Below are 22,794 nucleotides of genomic sequence, written 5' to 3'. Positions count from 1 at the left end.
CTATTCAATAGCAGGAACATCTGCTACAAGACCACCAACCAGCCAAATGTTTCAAGACATTATTTAGCCCATTCGAGATATTATAAAATAGTGTAAAGAAAAGTAAATATTATTGCTTGAATTATACTTTCTTTTAAAAAAAAATTACGTTTAATTGAGTATGTTGAATTATATATTTATTGTATATTGAGTTGCCCAGTGGATGAGTTGCATAATTTAAAATATATAATAAATTAATACGTGGCATATATTTAAAAATTTTACTGAAATTTCAGATTTGCTTTTGAAGTTGTACGGATGGGAGTTTTATCATTGTTATAAAACTCGGATCTAACACGATAGATTGATTTGTTAAATCAATTGTTTAGTGATTTAATTGTTTTAACAATTTTTTCATGGGTAGAGATAGAAAAAGGAGAGAGAAAGAGTAAGGACATAAAATGTACTTGAATAATAAGAAATAAGAAAAGAAAATGAAATAAAGAGAAATAAAATGGAGAGATGATGAGAGGTAGGGGTGTATATGAAATTGTTTAAATCGATGAAATCTCACTAATTTGATTTAATTTTTATGGTCTTCATATGAGTTATATTGATTACGGATTAGAAATTATATAAATTGATATATTTTAATTTGATTTCACTTTTAAAAATTATTAAATCGATGCAACCTAAATCGATTCTCGGTAAAAACAGTGAAAAAAGGAGATTATAAACACTGATGTTATAAATAAATATTTTATGTAGTATATAAAAAAATTTATAAAAATTTATTATCAATAAATCTAATTTTAATTGTTTGCGTTAAATTATAGTTTTTCAAATAATAAATGACAATAATTTTAATTATTTAATTTAATATATATACAATAAAAATTGAGTTATGAAAATATTAAAAAGTGTTATATAGATTTAAAATTTTTTTAAAAATAGCACAATTCAAATTATTAAATTGAATTCAACTCAAGTCTAACAAATTTTATTATAAAATTGAAAATATATATTTTGAAATTTATTTTATTGATTTCAACTCTAACACTTTTCATACCGATCAAGTTGATTGATTTGAGTAAATACATTCAATCAATACCCCTAATGATAGGAGAGGGAGCACACAGAAAATAGAAAAACAAAAATTATCTAATAAAGGTACATTTTAATTAATGAAAATTTAATGTAGCGTTCCCACATCATTAATTGATTAAAAATAGATTTAGTTAAAATGATTTTTACTCGCATAAAATTAAAATTGAAAGGATTTTTAAATAAATAAAAAAAAATAAAATCGAGGGAGAGTCATCTTACACTGGAAGAATGTAATTTAAATTCATTATTATTTTCGACAAAAATATTAGATTTAAACAATTAACGAAAAAAAGACAGTAATTTTCACATAAGAATATTGAATTAATTAGGGTTTGTTTAGTATTATTATTAAAAAATTATTTTTTAAATATATTAATTAAAAAATATTAAAAAATAATTAAAAATTAAATTTAATTAATTTTAATTATAAAATTATTAAAATAATAAAATAAATTTTTTAAATTATTTTTTTAATTATATTTAAAATAATATTTTTATTAAAAAAATAATTTTAAACACTAAAATTCAATGTCAAACCTTAATCAGTAGAGCATGTGAGACGCGGAGCCCACAAATTGTAAACAGCAGCGTCCTTGTCAGAGAGGTTTCAGCAAGAGTCACGCACACGTGCAACCCACTCTACTTTAATCATTTCTCTTTATCAAGACTTGAAAAAGCCCAGTATTCTAACACTCAGCGCATGGCACCAAGTGGGATGACGATCACTCTCTACAGCTAAAGTACTAAATTTTGGATCCAAATTAAAGATTTATTTATATTTAATTTTCTTTTAAATTTTTTTTACTATAGTATTTTTAATAAAAATTTTATTATAGCGTAAATTTAATGTGTTATATTAAAAGATTTAAATTAAAAATGATAATGTCTGATGTATAGTTTTAAGTTAAATAAAGTATCAATTAAAATATAATATCTTTTTATAATTAATATAAGGTAAAACAATTACATATAATATACATCTATTTTAATTAAAAATATATTAAAAAATATACTCTTATTACTTTTTTCTATGAATAAAATCAGATAAAAAAAAAATTTATTCTTTCACTCTTCTCTTTCTCTCTGGTACTTTTTGAAGTATTTCATCTCTACTGTAAAATTACCATTGCTCTAACCTGAGTATCAAATGATTCTTGTTGAAATCTCTCAATAAACCTTTGACCTATTTGTCATTTGTTTTGCAACTCTTTTACATTGAAACGAAGAAAATAGAATCATACTATGACTTCATCAATAATTTAATAAAAAAAAAAAATTGTGTAGAGGGTCCTACTTTTGAATTTTGATAGCTTGATCTGATCGAGAGGTGAATTATTGTTATTATCATGAATGATCACGATGGCTGGAGCCTGGACTCTTTGCAAGGCTTTCGAAACTGTGCCACCTAAACCAGAGGGTCCACACCCACCAACTGGTGCACCTAGAGAAGAGACATTGGGTGGAGTATTATCCAAACTTCCAAGGACATGGGATTCATTTTATTTATTTAATTGTACAGGAAAATTAATTAAGGTGCTAGATTTGCTTTCAAGGGAAGGAAGAAGAAAACCCAGCTGTTCAGAGATTTGAGAATGTGATTTATAATCGATTGGTGGTGTCACGCATCCTCCAAAATGATATATATTCTGCAGGAATCTCTGTTTGTGAAATTATTCCACACACACCAAACCTTTTTTTAAGTTATTTCCTGTAATGCAATAATATACCCAAGTGGGTTCTATATATATGTACGTCTGTAACCATGATTAAAGTTAGGGAGCTTCCATGGACATTGTCGTGAGAGGGAGGGAATATTTTCGTTAAAATAAAGTAATTAGTTGCTTATATATGTTATATATTAAATAAAACAGAATAATACTTCCAAATCTTTACAATAATCCCAAAAAGATGCAACAACAGAATTTGTGCAGGGCCCTTCCAAAGGCCCCATATTCTCAATAAAATACATGTACAGGGAACTGAAACTGAAACCTACTGGGATATAAATCACGCAAGGTTGCATCAAGCTGTTCCATAGTTGGAAGCTTTAGACTTTAGTAAATGGGTATAAGTTTAAAGTGGAAAAGGACAGGAGGAGCTGCCGCCACGGAATCAATGGGATTAGCAGATTCCTTCATGTATAAGATTGTGCATCCATTCTATGAAAGCTTTCCTCTCAATTTGATTGATTGATGAATTTGATACCGCCATTGCCAGGCGCCAGCTATAATTGACTCGCGTCAAGCTCCATTCCCTTGTCCCTACCCACCAAATAATACTTCATTTTTACATCAGCTTATCAGTGTGCGTATACGTAGACGTACATCAGTATTCGACTCTATATACTTAAAATTATATTTTTTTATTTCTAAACCAGATTTAATGTTAACTCTATATATTTATATTCTTTTATAATAAACTGAATATAAATAAATTTTTTAAATTAATTTTTTAATAAATAAATTGAAAAAATGAAAACTTAAATTTAAATTGCCAAGCAATATGAGACATTATATCCCATCATTCAACACAAATCCCTCATTTATGAATTCCAAGTAAGCCCAATTTCAATTATTATCAGCTTCGAGAGCTCAATTCCTTGCCCAAACGAATAAATGAATGATTCATCCCTGATTGTCCCTTAGTTGAGCCAAGCCTCTTCACTGTTCGAATCAGCCCAGCTCATTATATAAAGTCATTTCAAAAATTATTATTATCATAATTCAATGAGAAGATGAATCGTAAATGCCTCGATAATGGATCTGATATTTAAAAAAAAAAAATTGGATAATGGACAAGACACGAGCCACGCTCTCCTAGACTGGGCACATATGTAGCATGAATAGAACAGGCTTGACCCAATCCAATTATAAAAGTGTGGCCCATGGACGATTCCCAGATAACTATCCAAATGCGAATATTAAACAGACAAGATATCAATATATTTTTTTAGTATTTATATAAATAAAATAAAAATAAATTTCATAGCTGGATGCACCAACCTTAACGATAGCATTAAAAAATGATTGACATTAGATGTTACCACCACATTGGAGACCCATCACGTAGACTTTGCATATTAAATATCTTCCCAAATGGGACCATTCTCGTGAATCTGTGGGCTGCTAGCATATTCAGGAAAAAAAGTTGGTGGAGTTTATCGCAATCATGGACCCCATTTTTAGCGCAGGAGCCTGTTACAAATGGAAAAATAATTGATCCCTCTCTGTCTGTATTGAGGATAAGAGCAAAAAAAAGGATAAGGCCAGCCAACATCATCAATAAGATAAAAACATCACACTACGATCTCCCCATTTACAGCAAGTCATAATTTTGTGTTTGCCAATTGAGAGAGGTTTTAAGCATATGCTTCATGGGGTCTTTAATGGCTGGTTGGGACTCTCCTGTCCTGGATCATAAATCAGGTAAATTACTAATCAATTATCAAGCTTTTTTCATTTTAATTATCTTATAGGTTGGTGGTTTCTAATTGCGTCGTTGACAGTGAAATACAAGAGAAATTGGTCATTTACGAAAGAAGAGATTGACGCTTACTGGAAATTAAAGAAGAAAACAGAGGAGGAACATCTCAAAGCAATTTCTACTCCTTCAGAAAGCATTAATCAGGTTTAATTTCTTTTTTTTAACATTTTTCACAAGTTTGAAATTTGTTTAGTTAGTATATATTATGAAATATTGGATGTGTATGTGATAGGATGGTACATATGATGACTATGGAGTAAAGCTTCAGAGATCAAGCTCCTTGCCTGAGGCCAAGAGAAAGGAGAGCCTCATGGGCATGGAAACTGATAAAAGCTTGGAGGAAGTCATAAAGAAAAATGGCTGGTAAGCTAATACCAACACATGTATTGGAAACTCAAGCAGAACTTTCCAGCCACTAACATAATGTTAATGTTGTGCAGGTGGAAAAGGAGCAACTGGGCATTTCTGAACGAACCTCCTGTGCTGGAACGCTCTTCCAACACCTACGCTGCGCAGTTCCACATTGCCAATCTTGCCGACTCGAAACACAATAATACTGGAATTAGTGCTTAATATTAGCTTTGCTTTCTACCCTATCTGTACATGTGTTTGATCTAAGTTATCACTATAAGAACATGTATAGATTATAGTAATTAAGATCTGTAAATATGAGTATGTGTGAGGGTTGGGATTTTCATGTGCAGAGTTTGGCTATGCTCTAGCACCGGTGAATGTGACTGTCCGTAGAATTGCAGAAATTATATTAGTACTGTGATTGTGAACTTTATCTAATCTGCAGATTGAGAAGATTTTCTTTTCCTTTTAAATAAAAAATTATAAAAAATCTTACTTTACCTCTTTCTAAATATATTATCAACAAAAATGATTGTGGAGTTCATTTTTGTTTGGTGCAACACTCTTATTGTAAGTAAATTAGGTATCTTTTTCATTTTGGGATGATGGATTGTGTAAGACTGGGCCATGTAAATCTTTCGATCCAAATAATTATTTGTGCTTCAATAAATTTAACGGTAGATTAAAGCAATTCTGATTTTTCATGAAATGTAATTATATATTGTAATTTTTTAATTATACACCTTCATTATTATTATTATTATTATTATTTCTGATATTTTTAATTAAATTATATTTCAAAGCCATTAATATTCAGTTGAGCTATTCAATCAATCCATTCTCTTCCCCTCCCCGCAGTCTGCGAGGAATGTTTGTGGGCTTGCGGGCTTTGTAACGCAGTGGCCATGCGCACTGGAATTTTGTTTATTTGGTCCTTCTTTGACAGCGGCTATTCCTCGAGTTGTGTTGTTTATCATGCTGCTATTGCGGGGGCAAGAAGATCTTCAGTATAAGAATTTTTTTTTTTAATATGCATGGAATTTAATTGAATTTTATAAAAATAAATTTAAATTTATAAAATAATATTTATACAAAGTTTGGATTAAATTCAAATATTATTAAGCACTATTAATTGAATTTGTTTGTATTAAAAAAATAAATAAATATAAAATATATTTTATAATAATATTTATAATTTTTGAATATTATATTAAGATTATTGAAATTTTAAAATGTAAATTATGAATATATATAATTAAATAGATTCAAATAATGATGATCAAATTTAAAATGAATATAAAAAAATTTAAAATATTTTCAATTTAATTCAAAAAAAATTTAAATATTAAAATTATTAATTAATTTTTGCAAAAACCTTACCATTAATATATTTATTTAACAAGCAAATTATAATTAAAACGTAATTATGCTTGCTTTAGCTTTAATCTGCAATCACAGCCATTTTATATTCTAATAATAATAATAATAATAATTCACGCCTGGTGTCTGACGCCTTATTCCTAAAGGGGATTTCACTTTTCATTTATTCGGTAGAGAGGGGTAAAGAAAAAGAAAAGAAAAACAAGTGGACAACACAACCACCACATAGACTTGGCTCAACCTCAACCCCCACTACACCAGGGGGCTGGAACACGAACGTTCTTCCCAAATCAGTCCATGTTCGCCATCATGTAATCAAGGTTCTGCAATTCAAATGCTGTCAACTTTTTCAACTACTTACTGAGCATTGTAAGGCCACTTTCTTCAAACAGAGTGGAGATGTACTCCTTACCGAATTAATCCAATCTTCCCATGCAAATTATGAATTTTGAAATATGATCGAAAATTTAACTCATATTGAAAATATTTTTTCCTTTTTTTTCATACCATTAGTTTCAATTTAATTGAAAAAAACTCTAATATTATTAAAAGAAAAATGATAAGTTTTAGTAATTTTGATATGGTAAAATATTCGATTTAGCTTTTTGTACTTATTGACAAAATTTAAATTTATTTTATTTTTAATTTTTATTCAATTTAACTTAAAAATTTTAATTTAAGATCAATTTGGTATAAAATTTAAAATTTATGAGCTAAATTTTTTAATTTTTTAATTTCAATAAAAAATTAAGAAGTTTAATTTTTAAAATTTAAAATTAAATTTTTTATTTTTTTAATTTTTAAGTTAAAAATTTTAAATTAAATTAAATAAAAAAATTAAAAATAAGGTAAATTGAACTCTACTGTGGCGGAATTTAGCTTTAATCCGTTTTAATATCCCTTCCAGGTCTTTTGTCTATAAATAGTTGATGGATCCGTAAGAAGGTTCTCTGCTTTCAATTTTCTATATATACACTGTTGTCTGTTAACACTTGGTGGTTTCCAAAAGAAGAGTTCAATGGCTAACAAAAGCAAGATCTTGATCATTGGAGGGACTGGTTATTTCGGGAAGTTCGTGGTGGAAGCAAGTGCGAAAGCTGGTCACCCAACGTTTGCATTGGTTAGGGAGAGCACAGTCTCTGATCCAGCTAAAGGAGAGCTTATTGAGAATTTCAAGAACTTAGGTGTCACCATACTTCATGTAAGGGCATAAATTAATTCTCTGCTGATGCTTCACTTGATCTTTCTTTTATAAATATGTGATTTTTGCTCTATATGTATGGATTTGTGAGCATCCATGCAGGGAGATATTTACGATCATCAGAGTTTGGTGAAGGCCATTAAGCAGGTGGATGTGGTGGTATCAACAGTTGGTGCCCTGCAACTAGCTGATCAGACCAATATTATTTCCGCCATTAAAGAAGATGGTAATGTCAAGGTTGTACTCTCTTTCTCTATCTCATATCCATTTTCAGATTTCAGTTCTGCATAGTCTAATTGAATAGGAACAAGGACTAGGTTCCTGGATATAATATAATAGTTAGAATTAAAATGGGTATTTAAATTTGACTTTATTTAAAATAATATTTATTCAAATATTCGATCTTTAAGCCTATATGGCAAGGGAAGACTTTTTTTTTTCTTTGAAGCAAATTTATTAGAAAGAATCCAGGAAAAACTGAATAAAAGAGAAAAGTACAAACTGGGTTCTACACAAGTTTATCAACATACAAAACAAGTGTCATCCCTGCTAAGAGGAAGGCCCACTTCACTAGGCCATATGCACATGCCTACATCTGCAAGATGTTTGGTGGTAACAAATAATGATTTTATATATGTGAAACTTAAGCTTGATGTTTTTGTTCTGAATGGATCTTGCTGGAGAATGGAATTTAATATGATAACCTTGGAATTGTTCAGAGGTTCTTCCCTTCGGAGTTTGGGAATGATGTAGATCATGTTCATGCTGTTGAGCCAGCAAAATCTGTATTTGAGACAAAGGCTAAAATTCGCCGTGCTACTGAAGCTGCAGGGATCCCCTACACTTATGTGCCCTGCAACTTCTTTGCCAGCTTCATCCTCCCCATATTGCTAAAATCAGGAGGCAGTAAAGTCACTATCCTAGGAGATGGCAATGTCAAAGGTACGTAGCTGCTGAAAATTATTATTATTTTGGTTCATTTAGCTTCGACTACTCAATTAGTCATGTAGATGATTTCAGTTCCATTTCATAAAGCCCAATGGCAGTGGCTGAAAATCATTCAATACATATGACAGATTGTGTCTGGCATTTCTCACTGTTTGGATATATGTTTGTTTTACAGCAATTTTTAACAAGGAAGATGACATTGCAACCTATACTATAAAAGCTGTGGATGATCCAAGAACCTTGAACAAGACCCTCCTCATAATGCCTCCTAACAATATTTACACTTCCAATGAGCTTGTTGCTCTGTGGGAGAAGAAGGTGGGCAAGGCCCTGGAGAAAAGTTATGTTCCAGAAGAGCAGCTTCTTAAGGATATCCAAGGTACTTTGACATAAGAGAATTTCTTTTCTTATAGAAACAAGTGCACTTCAACATATATTGGAAAGATTCCTTGCAGTTGCTAAATTTTATGTTTGTTTTTTTTTAATCCATTCTTGCAGCTGCTCCAGTTCCTTTTAATGTTGGTCTTGCAATCAATCACTCTGCCTTTATTAAGGGTGATCAGACGAACTTTGAGATTGATCCCTCATGGGGGGTTGAGGCTTCTGAGTTATATCCAGATGTCAAGTACAGCACTGTGGATGAAATGCTTGATCAGTTGGTTTGAGGAATTTAAACTTTCCGCTTTGATACTTTACTGGCGAAATAACCATTCAAATGGTTGCAAGTGGATGTTTCTGCAAAAGTGTTTATGGTTCTAATTATCACTTCTCCAGCCATACTAAATTGTTCTGGTTTTTATATCTATGGCAGTGATCAGTATGGATTTAAAGCAAAGTTCTGAGTTTAATTGTCAACTTCTGATGAATAAAACTGCAGAGTGTTCTGATGATGATCATCTCTTGCATTTTCCTGCTCACAATTTTTTAACTGATTTTAACACATCCCCCTTTTTATTTATTTATTTATTTATTTTTTTATGGCTCAAATCAAATTGGTTTATATATATATCAGAACTGGGCAAACAGAGGCTTTCCGGTAAATATGCACAATTGGTTTCAATTTGGTACAATTCCTTGGAAACATACTGAAATTCCATCAATCAGAGTTAATTTTAGTAGCAATTAAAATGGATGAAAAAAAAAGGAGTGGAGGAGAGCCTGTCATTAGAACAATAACATCAGGACAAAACCAGCTTTGATATAAGAGCCTATACAACGTTGACTAGTTCTTCCCCATTATAAAAATTTTTAAGGTAAGACAGTTCTGTTCTGTAGAGAAGCTGTTGACGACCAAATGCAAATTACTCGTGTGTGCGTTTAGTGCCACGCTCCATATGTACAAATACATCTACAGCTCTGTCTTCCACTTCCATTGACTACTAGAATATATCAAAAGGGCTGTTTAAATCATGAAAGAATCTGAAAGAAGAAAAAACCTGCATAGCCCTGATATGCAGCCTCGAATAGCAAGTATCAGTCTCATTTCTTCTTAAAAATCCTTCTCAAATTGTACCATCTAGTCCCCCAGACCAGTTCTGGGCTCGGAGCAGGTGTTGGTGCCTCCATTGGTGCCGAAGGTGTAAGTTTTTTTCCCGGTTGCTTCTCTGCGTGTACCATCGTTCTCCTGGTATTCAGCAGTCCGCTTTTATCAACTGCAAGCAAAATAACGTATCCAAAAATTTTATGAGTACGCCGAGCTGAAAAAGACAAGTAATAGTTGTTCCTCCTCTACTCACCATTGGAATACAAGTCAGGTTTTGATGACTCTGACAGGAGAATAAGCGTAGGGGTGAGGATTGTGAGGACAGCCCAGAAGAAGAATATCACTACAAAAGTTCTCTCACTCATTTGTTGGAGGAAAGTGACACAATTTGGCAGTGTTTGAGAGGTTTAATAAACGTGGATCTCTCGGTGTCTGAGAGGGAGGGATAGAAAAGTAGTAGGAGGAGGAGGAGGAAAGCTTGCAGGCATTAGCTGGCCATGTTTAAGAAACGCTATGATTATAAAATCCCTTAAGCAGTACTCAACTTGTTTTATTTTTTTCTTTCTAGAATGAAGTCAAGTTCTAAAAAAATAAATATAAGATGTTGGTTGTTCAGTTGTTGGATAGTTGGTATTCCAGTTGGTATATGATAAGACATGTCCATCTGGCACGCCATTCCCCATTGCCCAAGTCAATATGTGCCGAGCCTGCCTTCGTTCCCAGTCATCTTTTCTATCTTCATTCTATTGCAGGCCGAGTTGAGCTTTACTTGAGAATGACTCTGACTTCAATATTCAATCACAGACTCGCTTTTTCATGGAGAACTTTTCTACATGGTGGCTTCTAGGTGATACATTTTGGTCTTTAGTATGATGGGCCTAGCCACCCCATATGATTATTCGAGGTCAGCTTCCACGACCCGCGGAGTAAACTATAAGCAAACATCTGGATTTTACCATAAAATGAAGCTAAGCTAATCTGCTGCAGTCATCTTATCTTCAAGCATGTTGATAATGCTATGGAAGAGAATTCGATAAGCCAAATTGGCTGAATTTAAATTTAACTATTCTCTACAGAAACGAATTTACATCAACTATTCTATCATCCCTTGAAAATCTCAGTTATTTTCTTTTCGCCAGAAACAGATCAGCCTGGAGAAGCAAAAGAATAAATTGAAAATTTTATTAAGGTGTGGACCCTTACATTGTTTCTCAAATCATACAAAAGAATTTCTTTCAATTTACACAAACTGACAGCTCAAACAACCTCAAACACCAAACAGAATGTGGTGGCTGATCATATACAAGATTTGATTCCTTTAAAAATAATAGAATAGTGAAAGGAAGAAAAAGAAGTGTGTACAAAGAAATATAACGAGTCAATTAAAAAATGTGTGAAATCTGCTAATAAATACAAAACAAAAGTGAATCCTCAACTTGCACAAATTTTGCAAGTGTTTTACATGAGGACGTGTAATTTATCCAAAACCTACAAACTAAAGATTTGAAAAGGTTGCACTGGATCTAAATGTAACAAAAGTTCAGTCCCTTGTTAAGCTGCTGCTACTTGCAGCAGACATCTTCCTAGAATGCCTCTGTCAATAACCAAGGAGGCATGTCATTATGTTTAACTGAAGAAAGAATAAGGAAAACTGAGAGTTAACTAGCTGCCAATTCACGCCAAATTGTTTAAAAGATTGAGAATAGATACAAGAATAGAGACAAAAGGGACAGTAATGGCTCAAACTTTCCAAAGCTCTCACCTGCTTTCCAACACAAAATGGAACATATTTATACTTAACCATGTGCACGTTTTGGCGTTTCATTGTGAGGACAACAGAACAATCCAACAGCAGAGTAATATGGGCCAGAAGACAGAGACATCAAACATGGAAAAAAAGTTCATTAGAAAGGCCACACAGAAAGCCTTGGTGATGGAATACCTGAAACCATAACCAAAAGAACAATTCATTTTGAGTCCAGAATTCACTGAAGGAAAAATAAAAACAGCGACAGACAGATCATAAAAGCATACACGAGCCTTGAACTACTGTCACGACTCACAATTTTGAACCGTGACTGGCGCATAATTTAAGTATTCTTAAATCATGCAAGCCTTATAAGAGTATCTTAAATGAATATATTATTACTTATTAATCCCAAAAATAGACAAAATCCAAATAAACAAAATGCTGAATAAACATCATAAATATCCCATAAGTAAACTGCGGAGTTTCTACAGATTTCAAATAAAAACTTAAACTGTTCAATAAACTAAACTAATTATTAGCCCGAGAAAACATGAATTCGGGCATACCATGAGAACAAATCAAAGTTATCCCTCTCCAGAAAATGGACTGAATATTTGGATTAGCTGTAGAATTCTACTGATCTGAAACAGATAACAGACAGAGAAAACGTGGTTTGAGCTAGATGCTAAGTGAATGATAATTATAGCACACAACGGAATAGGAACAGGCAGACGCTTGATTAATTTTACAATAAATTTTCTATTCAATAAAATCATACTCATGCTATCAAAATCATTAATAAAATAACTTCATAAAACATATATATAAAAGAAATTTATTTAATAAAAATTTTATGTTACAGTGCACCAGAGTAATAATACCCCACATCACCAAAGGCCATATGGTAAGTGCGCTACTAGATATTAGATACCTTCATTCTCCTTCACATATATCAATGCATATGATATTAATGCAAACCATAAATTGCAATGATGCATGACTCGATAATACAGCCTAATACCGTGATAGTCCACACGACGGGGCCAGATAACAGAAACAGATACTGGGCACAGGTACCAATTCAAAATAGAAAATCAATTTGTACAAATCAATCAAAATCAATACAAAAATTTTAAATAGCAAATAATAATTGATAGTGCAATTCCAATAGTGTATTTCAATAGTTTCAGAGAGTCAATAAAATCAAATCAATCTCAAATCAATTCAGTAACACATCGGTAAATTTTATAGTCAAATATCAATCAATATAAATACATTAAAGGCCTGTTCCTGGAATCCTAATGAGTCTAATGCAGAGATAGTTGACAAAATCAATTATTTAATCAAAATCGAAATAAAATTCAATAATAAAATAAAACTCTAGAAAATCACATATAAAATAATTGTTAAAATATTGATTTAAAATTTCATTTAATAACAAACTTAATGCTAAAAAATTTTAAAAGGGACTAAAACGGTGGCATGTACTATAATTACCACTCACCTGGAACCTCCAAGACAATAGTTATTTCAATGGAAGAGAGACAATTTTAATTGACTGATTGAATATTCAAATCTCTTACACACCCAAAATATTAAAGAGAAAATATCAAATAATAATAAAATATAATAACTTTTATATATATATATATATATAATGAACAGGGACGGGACGCTTCAATTGCTGCCCAAGAAGAACAGGGACGCTTCTAATTGCTTCCAATATATATATATATAATCTAAATTTAAAGATATTGTCTCACAGTAATTATGATCAACCCAATTCAGTACCAATAGTCAAAGAGAAGAAAAATAAATTTATAGAGTAGTTGTAACGGTTTAAGGAGAGAAAATAAAATCAAATTCACCCATTATTGAACAAAAAAATGAGAATTTTTACTTTGAAAACATAATCAAAGGTAATGAATTGAGAAATAAAAATTTAAGAATTATCTACGCACTTCAGATTATAAATAGTAAATTTTTATATTTATATATATATATATATATGTACATATATAACAATAATTTAAAAGATAATGAAAATACCTGTTGAGAGTATTTCATAGAAAAAGGAAGTGACAAACAGGTTTTGAGAGCAAAGTTTAGCAGAAGAGATGATTATGGTATATATATATTTCAAGAGTTCTATTAGGTGTAGAATGGGATAAGAGTTATTATTGAACTAGGTTATTCAGATTGCAGATATATATTTAATTTAAAAAATAATATATACATATATATCTAAAAATAAATAAGCAGACCATCTTATAAAATATATATATTTTTTATAAATATATTAAATTATTGTTAGCTAATTAAAATAAAATAATAATAAATAATAATATATATGGGTTTCCACATACTTCCCCCCTTAAAAAAATTCAGTTCCCGAATTTGAATAGACAAAATTCTAACCTGAAGAATCAAATAAGTGAGGATATTTGGCTCGCATTTCAGATTCTGCCTCCCATGTGGCCTCACTACTTGAGTGATTATGCCACAAGACTTTGATCAAAGCCACTTCCTTAGACTAGAGTTTCCTAATTTGTCGATCTAAAATCTTTACTGGTTGCTCCTTATATGACATATCATCCCTAAATTGCATGGTTTGAGGTTGTAAAACATGAGATGGATCTGGTACATACTTCCTAAGCATAGAAATATGGAAAACTGGATGTACATGTGCAAAACCAGGTGGAAGGGCTAAGCAGTAAGCAACTGCTCCAATTCTCTCCAAAATTTCAAATGGACCAACAAAATGAGGGCTAAGCTTCTCTTTCTTCCCAAACCTCATGATTCCTTTCAAAAGGGAAACTCTTAGAAATACATGATCACCAATAATAAATTCTACATCTTTACGCTTAGGGGCGGCATAACTTCTTTGTCGACTTTGAGCAGTCAAAAGTCAATCACGAATTAATCGAACCTTCTCTGAAGTTAATTGTATCAACTCTGGTCTAGTAAGCCTTCTTTCTCCAACTTCATCCCAACAAACCGGTGACCTACACTTTCAACCATATAATGCCTCCTATGGAGCCATCTCTATACTTGCTTGATAACTGTTATTATAAGAAAACTCCACTAAAGGCAAATGATGATCCCAACAGCCACCAAAATCCATAACGCATGCACGAAGCATGTCCTCTAATGTCTGTATGGTCCTTTCTGACTGTCCATCCGTCTGAGGGTGAAAAGCAGTACTAAAGTCTACTCGTGTTCCTAAAGCTTCTTGGAATTTCTTCCAAAATCGAGAAGTAAACTGAGTACCACGATCAGAGACAATGGAAACTGGAACTCCATGAAGACTAACAATCTTGTTTATATACAACTGTGCAAGTTTAGCAAAGTCATATGTAGTCTTCACAGGAAGGAAATGAGCAGATTTTGTCAATCTGTCCACTATCACCCAGATTGCATTGTAACCACCTCGTGTACTAGGTAAACCCATAACAAAGTCCATGGCAATATGCTCCCACTTCCACTCAGGGATAGGCAACGGCTGAAGTAACCCAGATGGTCTCTGATGTTCTGCCTTAACCTGCTGACAAGTCAAACATTTAGCAACAAAGTCTGCAATATCCCTCTTCATGCCACCCCACCAATAATGCTCCCTTAAATCACGGTACATCTTAGTTGAACCTAGTTGTACTGTGTAAGCAGAATTGTGTGCCTCCTCCATGATTTCTCTTCTCAACTCATCAACATTGGGGACACAAAGTCTAGTGCTATAACGAAGAACTCCATCATCATTCAACATGAACCCTTGAGCTTGGCCTTGATGAATACTATCTATAATCACACACAGCTGAGAATCCCTCTTCTGAGCAGCCTTAATTCGATCAATCAAGATAAACCTAACTCGAAAATGTGCTAAGAATGATCTAGCTATGATTTCAAACTCTACTCCCTGATTTAGCAACCCATGTAATTCACCAATCAGAGGCCTCATCTTGGTAGATATATGGGCTAAACTACCAGAAGACTTCCTGCTTATAGCATCAGCCACCACATTAGCCTTTACAGGGTGATACTGTATGGTGCAATCATAATCCTTCAGCAATTCTACCCATCTCCTTTGCCTAAGATTAAGATCACATTGGTAAAAAATGTATTTGAGACTTTTTTGGTCAGTGAAGATTTCACAAGTCTCACCATACAGATAGTGCCTCCAGATTTTTAAAGCAAAAATTACTGCAGCCATTTCCAAATCATGAGTTGGATAATTCTGCTCGTGCCTTTTCAACTGACGAGAAGCATATGCAATAACCCATCCATGTTGCATCAAAACACATCCTAAACCAATCCTAGAAGCATCACAATATACTACATAACCCCCTGATCCGGATGGAAGGGCTAACACTGGTGCTGTAGTTAAACGAGTCTTAAGCTCCTGAAAACTTTTTTCACAAGCCTCAGACCACTGAAATTTCACATTCTTCTGTGTCAACTTAGTTAAAGGTGCTGCAATACGAGAGAAGTCTTGAACAAACCATCTATAATACCCTGCTAAACCCAAGAAACTATGAATCTCTGACACAGTTATGGGTCTAGGCCAATCAAGCACTGCCTCAACTTTCTTCTTATCAACGCACACCCCATCCTTAGATACTGTATGACCTAGGAAAGCCACACTATCTAACCAGAATTCACATTTTGAGAACTTGGCATATAGCTTGTGTTCTCGTAAGGTCTGAAGGACAATTCTCAAATGCTGCTCATGCTCCTCCTTACTCTTTGAGTACACTAGAATGTCATCGATGAACACTATAACAAATTGATCTAAGAAAGGCTTGAAAAATCTATTCATGAGATCCATAAAAGTAGCCGGAGCAGTGGTAAGACCAAAAGACATTACAAGAAATTCATAGTGTCCATACCTAGTCCTAAAGGCCGTATTGAGTATGTCTTCTTTCTTGACCCTCAATTGATGATATCCAGATCGAAGATCAATCTTGGAAAAATACTTTGCACCTTGAAGTTGGTCAAACAGGTCATCTATGCGTGGAAAAGGGTACTTATTACGCACAGTTATCTTATTCAATTGCCTATAATCAATGCACATTCTCAAAGACCCATCATTCTTCCGTACAAATAACACAGGAGCACCCCTTGGAGAAACACTAGGGCGAATAAACCCCTTATCTAGTAGGTCCTGTAGTTGCTTCTTCAACTCCTTAAGTTCTGCAGGAGCCATACGATAAGGTGGCATAGATATGGGCTCAGTTCCAGGAACTAAGTCCATACCAAACTCTACCTCTCGCTCCGGGGGTAAACCTGATAAATCTTCTGGAAACACATCAGGAAACTCCTTAACCACTGCAACATTCTCCAAGCCTGCACCTTCTACTTGAACATCTCTAACATAAGCTAGATACCCTTTACACCTCTTTTGCAATAATTGTCTAGCACTCACTACGGAGATAAGATTACTAGAGGCTATACTGCGATCTCCCTGAAATTGAAATTCTGCCTCCCCAGGAATTTTAAAGAGTACAACTTTATTATGACAATCCAATGAAACGTGATAAGTGGCTAACCAATCCATGCCTAAAATCACATCAAACTCAAACATATCCAAAGAAACAAGATCTGCAGCTAATTCCCTATCTCCAATGTGAACTATACATCCCCTATACACCATATCAGTGTCTATTGCATCCCCCATAGGTGTTGATACAGATAAAGGATACTCTAACAAAGTAGGTGGTATACTAAATCTCATGGAAAAGTATGGAGAAATAAAGAAATGACTGGAACCAGGATCAAACAGTACTCTAGCATCAAATGAGCAAATAGGAAGTGTACCTGTCACTACTGCATTGGACGCTTGAGCATCCTGCTGAGTCAAAGCAAAAACCCTAGCTTGTCCTCTACCACCAGATGCCTGTCCCTGAGTTTGAGCAAATCCTCCACCACCAGAACCTCTACCACCCTGACCGCGACCACCAAAACCCTGACTTCTACCACTATACTATGAAACTGGTTAAACCTGAGAGGGAGTAGAATGTGTTGCTTGACCAGCACCCTGAGTCGTCTCACTAGTAGGATAGTCCTGTCTACGGTGTCCCAGCTGTCCACAACCAAAGCATGCTCCAATGACCCAATGATAAGTGCCCTTATGTGGCTTACCAAAATGCTGACAAGGAGTGGTAATAGGCTCAGTGCTAATCTGGTTATACCGAGCATTCCCTGCATGTGTCCTCTGCTCACGTCCCTAACCAACTCCAGATTGATGTGCCCTATTGCCAACTGTAGACTGAGAACCCTGCTTATTATCCTGATAAGAACCCTGATGACTCTGTCCTCTGTTAAATTGATTAACTTGACTATCTTTCTTAAATCGCTTGCGCTGCTCACGAGCCCAATGTTCATCATCATACATCTCCATTTGTCTAGCTCGATCAATCACCTCCTCATATTTAGGTAGTCGTAAAGGAGCCACACGATCAATTAGCCTGTCTCGTAAGCCCCTTTCAAACCTGCGAGCCTTCTTCTCCTCATTTGGAATCAAGTGTTTACCAAAACAAGATAATTTGGTAAACTTCATCTCATACTCTGTAACTGTCATTTTACCTTGCTTCAAGGTTTCAAACTCCAAAGCCTTAGCCTCTTGAACACTAGGAGAGAGAAATCGCTCCAAGAAGAGAGAGTGAAACTCAGGCCAGAGGATAGAACCTTCAGGTCGCCCATTCTTCTTAGAGATATACCACTCACGAGCAACTCCCTTAAGCTGATTTCCTACCAACGTCACCATCCTAGCACTACTGCAACCCATAGTGTCATAACACCTCTCCATGTCATCTAGAAAATCTAAGGGATCAGCTAATGCATCCTCTCCAGTGAACTCCTTTGGTTTTAGCTTGAAAAAGTCTGTAGAGTCAAGGAATCGAGCCCTATCCTGAGCTAGTGCTGAAATAAAGCCAACCACTGGTTGCTGTGGTTGAGTTGTAAGGTACTCAGCTATAGTATTAACAACACGATTCACTACATGCAATCCCACTGCCAGATCTGCCACAGTAACTTGACCAGCCCTAGGTGCTTGAGCTGCAGTAGCTAATTGGAATGGTTGTGCCCCAGTCTTAGCCATAGGCATCTGTTCAGATGTCTGATTAATAGTTTGAGGTGGTACCTCCCCTGTTGGATCAAGGTTTGCACCATTAAGACCCTTGGCCCTAGTTTTCCTCTTACATCTATCAAACCCAGGCACCTATTCATTTTAATAAACAAGCATTAAATTTGAAAATGTGATCCAAATTAAGACAGGTGAAAAGGTACGAAGGACGCAGACATTTAAAGCAATGATAAACTGAAAAGACGTTAAGGATCCTATGCTCCGTAAGTTTACTAGACCTCAACCTAGTGCTCTGATACCAACTTTATCACGACCCAAAATTCTGAACCGTAACCAGTGCATAATTTAAGTATTCTTAAATTATGCAAGCCTTATCAGAGTATCTTGAATGAATATATTGTCACTTACTGATCCCAAAAATAGACAAAATCCAAATAAATAAAATGCTGAATAAACATCATAAATATCCCATAAGTAAACTGCGGAGTCTCTACAGATTTCAAATAAAAACTTAAACTGTTCAGTAAACTAAACTAATTATTAGCCCGAGAAAACATGAAGGGCATACCATGAGAACAAATCAAAGTTGTCCCTCTCCAGAAAATGGACTGAATATTTGGATCAGCTGCAGAATTCTACTGATCTAAAATAGATAACAGACAGAGAAAATGTGGTTTGAGCTAGATGCTCAGTGAATGATAATTATAGCACAAAACGGAATAGGAACAGACAGACGCTTGATTAATTTCACAATAAATTTTCTATTCAATAAAATCATGCTCATGCTGTCAAAATCATTAATAAAATAACTTCATAAAACATATATATAAAAGAAATTCATTCAATAAAAATTTTATAGTACAGTGCACCAGGGTGATGATACCCCACATCACCAAAGGCCAGATGGTAAGCGCGCTACCAGATATTAGATACCTTCCTCCTCCTTCACAGATATCAATACATATGATACTAATGCAAACCATAAACTACAATGATGCATGACTCGATAATGTAACCTAATACCGTGATAGTCCACACAGCGGAGCCAGATAACAAAAACAGATACTGGGCACAGGTACCAATTCAAAATAGAAAATCAATTTGTACAAATCAATCAAAGTCAATAAAAAAATTTCAAATAGAAAGTAATAACTAATAGTGCAATTCCAATAGTGTATTTCAATAGTTTCAGAGAGTCAATAAAATCAAATCAATCTCAAATCAATTCAGTAACACATCGATAAATTTTATAGTCAAATATCAATCAATATAAATACATTAAAGGCCTGTTCCCGGAATCCTAATGGGTCTAATGCAGAGATAGTTGACAAAATCAATTATTTAATCAAAATCGAAATAAAATTCAATAATAAAATAAAACTCTAGAAAATCACATATAAAATAATTGTTAAAATATTGACTTAAAATTTCATTTAATAACAAACTTAATGCTAAGAAATTTTAAAAGGGACTAAAACGGTGGCATGTACTATAATTACCACTCACCTGGAACCTCCAAGACAATAGTTATTTTAATGGAAGAGAGACAATTTCAACTGACTGATTGAATATTCAAATCTCCTACACACCCAAAATATTAAAGAAAAATATCAAATAATAATAAAATATAATAACTTATATATATATATATATATATATATATATATATATATATATATATATATATATATAGATGAAAGGAAGAAGAGCAATGACGCTTCTAATTGCTTCCAATATATATATATATATATATATATATATATATATATATATATATATATATATATATATAATCTAAATTTAAAGATATTGTCTCACAGTAATTATGATCAACTCAATTCAGTACCAATAGTCAAAGAGAAGAAAAATAAATTTATAGAGTAGTTGTAACTGTTTAAGGAGAGAAAATAAAATCAAATTCATCCATCATTGAACAAAAAAATGAGAATTTTTACTTTGAAAACATAATCAAAGGTAATGAATTGAGAAATAAAAATTTAAGAATTATCTGCATACTTCAGATTATAAATAGTAAATTTTTATATTTATATATATATATATATATATATATGTACATATATAACAATAATTTAAAAGATAATGAAAATACCTGTTGAGAGTATTTGATAGAAAAAGGAGATGACAAACAGGTTTTGAGAGCAAAGTTTAGCAGAAGAGATGATTAGGGTATATATATATTTCAAGAGTTCTATTAGGTGTAAAATGAGATAAGAGTTATTATTGAACTGGGTTGTTCAGATTGCAGATATATATTTAATTTCAAAAATAATATATATATATCTAAAAATAAATAAGTAGACTATCCAATAAAATATATATTTTTTATAAATATATTAAATTATTATTAATTAATTAAAATAAAATAATAATAAATAATAAATATATATGGATTTCCACAACTACGATATAAATTCCACTAGGGCCATGGCTTACCAGGCAAACTACTGAAACTTACAGCAGTATCTTTTGTTACATAATCTATCATCATGCCATACATGAATTCAATAGGCAATTCTTAGTCCTAAGGTTCAAGAGTCAGGATAGGCAAATGATGTGCTCAAACACAAAACAAACAAACCTTATTAAAGCAAAATTTTCCAGAAATGAAGCCGAATGACAAACAAATAGAGTTCCTTTGGAATAAATCATTTGCAAGAAAAGAATTCAAAAAAATTCTCACACAATTATGCATGAATTCTTTTTCTTTTAATTTATTTATCTTTTTAAATTAAAATAATTAAATTTTTTTCATTCCAAACATGAGTATTGATAAAAAAGAAATCAATTAAATTGAATTCTTGCATAATTATAGTTTCCAAACATGGGGATAACGATAAGAGTTGGATAAATGCTCTGTAAGTTTCACAAAATGAAAAATAACTCAAGACTACAAATTACAGTTTCTTCACTGCTTTTAACAAGAGATAGAGTAGGACTGGAGCCCCATAAAGTACGACCAATTAGAAGGTCAACTTTATAACCTACTTAAGGGCAATGCTCAAAGACAACTCAATGAAGCAAAATGATTCATCAAGCTAAGAGCTGCCTGAGGAATTCATCAATTACCAGAACTTAAACTCAGGAAGGCGGCGAATGAAAGGCTTGAACTCATCCGATTCTTTTGTTGGCAAAGAAGCTCCATCCAAAACTTCAAGTTAAGGATCAACCTTTGGCTATAGAAACCCAATCAACAAATTCAAGACATAAATTCCAAGGCCATATGATACAATGTAAAAACCTTGAACATAGTAAACTCGCAACGTATAAATTGCTGCAGTTGCAAGAGTTCCCAACCACCTTTGCATCGGATGAGGTGTTGATCGATCTAGATAGTACTGGAATGCCCTTGATAAATCATTTCTCAACTTGGCAAGAGGTGTCATAGTGGAGGCAGCATCACCCTCAGCTCCTTCCATAAATCATCACCTTATACTTCTCCAATACATCCAAAAAGGAACCAAATTCATATAAGAAACCAAGGGAAGCCACACAAAAAAAAAATGATTTTACATTGTCCATATTTCACTGCCCATTATCTTCTCCAAGAAAAAAAGATCTCATGTGAAAAAAAAAAAGATCTCATGTTGAGCTCAAGGTTTAACAATGGCTTCATTTCATGGATAAATTACACTGGATAATCCAAATTTCTAGCATCTCATCGTTTCATTTATTTTCTTCTTCAATATTTTCTAAGAAACCAAACAAAACATTAACAAGCCCACTTTTACTCTACCCAGCATAAAAATTAAAAATAACATGACATCAAATGCATCAAAAAGCATGATCAGCAAATGAACAAGGCTAAGCTAGAAAATAAATACCAACCTTTAAGAAACGCAGCAGTCAGGGAAGGTCCCAGCAAAGCACAGATCCAATAAAGGTACATAAATGGTGAAGAAATCAAAGAAAATCCAAGCGATCTCGTTTTGCCTTCTGGATTTCTTTGCTCAAAACAAGAAATTTTGCAGGTTATTGGTATGTCATCATCAGTGGATTTTTTATTTTTTCCCTGC

The 22,794-nt window shown here is 33.1% G+C and overlaps 3 protein-coding genes across 3 annotated transcripts; 2 read left to right on the top strand and 1 right to left on the bottom strand.

Moving 5' to 3' along the window:
• Positions 1-4,233: 4,233 nt before the first annotated feature.
• On the top strand, positions 4,234-5,471 carry LOC110655321 (uncharacterized). Its single transcript, XM_021811588.2, has 4 exons — positions 4,234-4,511; positions 4,592-4,713; positions 4,802-4,932; positions 5,010-5,471. Exons 1-4 carry the CDS (start codon positions 4,460-4,462, stop codon positions 5,140-5,142), a joined length of 438 nt encoding a protein of 145 aa, XP_021667280.1. The 5' UTR covers positions 4,234-4,459; the 3' UTR covers positions 5,143-5,471.
• Positions 5,472-7,230: 1,759 nt separating this feature from the next.
• Positions 7,231-9,342, top strand: LOC110655312 (phenylcoumaran benzylic ether reductase Betv6). The gene is made up of 5 exons (XM_021811576.2): positions 7,231-7,504; positions 7,607-7,741; positions 8,224-8,446; positions 8,628-8,831; positions 8,951-9,342. Exons 1-5 carry the CDS (start codon positions 7,322-7,324, stop codon positions 9,115-9,117), a joined length of 912 nt encoding a protein of 303 aa, XP_021667268.2. The 5' UTR covers positions 7,231-7,321; the 3' UTR covers positions 9,118-9,342.
• Positions 9,343-11,234: 1,892 nt separating this feature from the next.
• LOC110655294 (protein RER1B) lies at positions 11,235-22,745 on the bottom strand. Its single transcript, XM_058130829.1, is given in 5 exon segments — positions 11,235-11,529; positions 11,698-11,771; positions 11,774-11,877; positions 21,848-22,213; positions 22,607-22,745. Coding segments are annotated over 4 exon segments (582 nt in total). The 5' UTR covers positions 22,198-22,213; positions 22,607-22,745; the 3' UTR covers positions 11,235-11,475.
• Between the last annotated feature and the right edge of the window lie 49 nt (positions 22,746-22,794).

The sequence above is a fragment of the Hevea brasiliensis genome, chromosome 12 (genome assembly GCF_030052815.1).
Source record: "Hevea brasiliensis isolate MT/VB/25A 57/8 chromosome 12, ASM3005281v1, whole genome shotgun sequence".
Lineage (NCBI taxonomy): Eukaryota > Viridiplantae > Streptophyta > Magnoliopsida > Malpighiales > Euphorbiaceae > Hevea > Hevea brasiliensis.
Note: the sequence above shows the minus strand (reverse complement) of the source record. Positions and strands in the feature narration are given on the sequence as shown.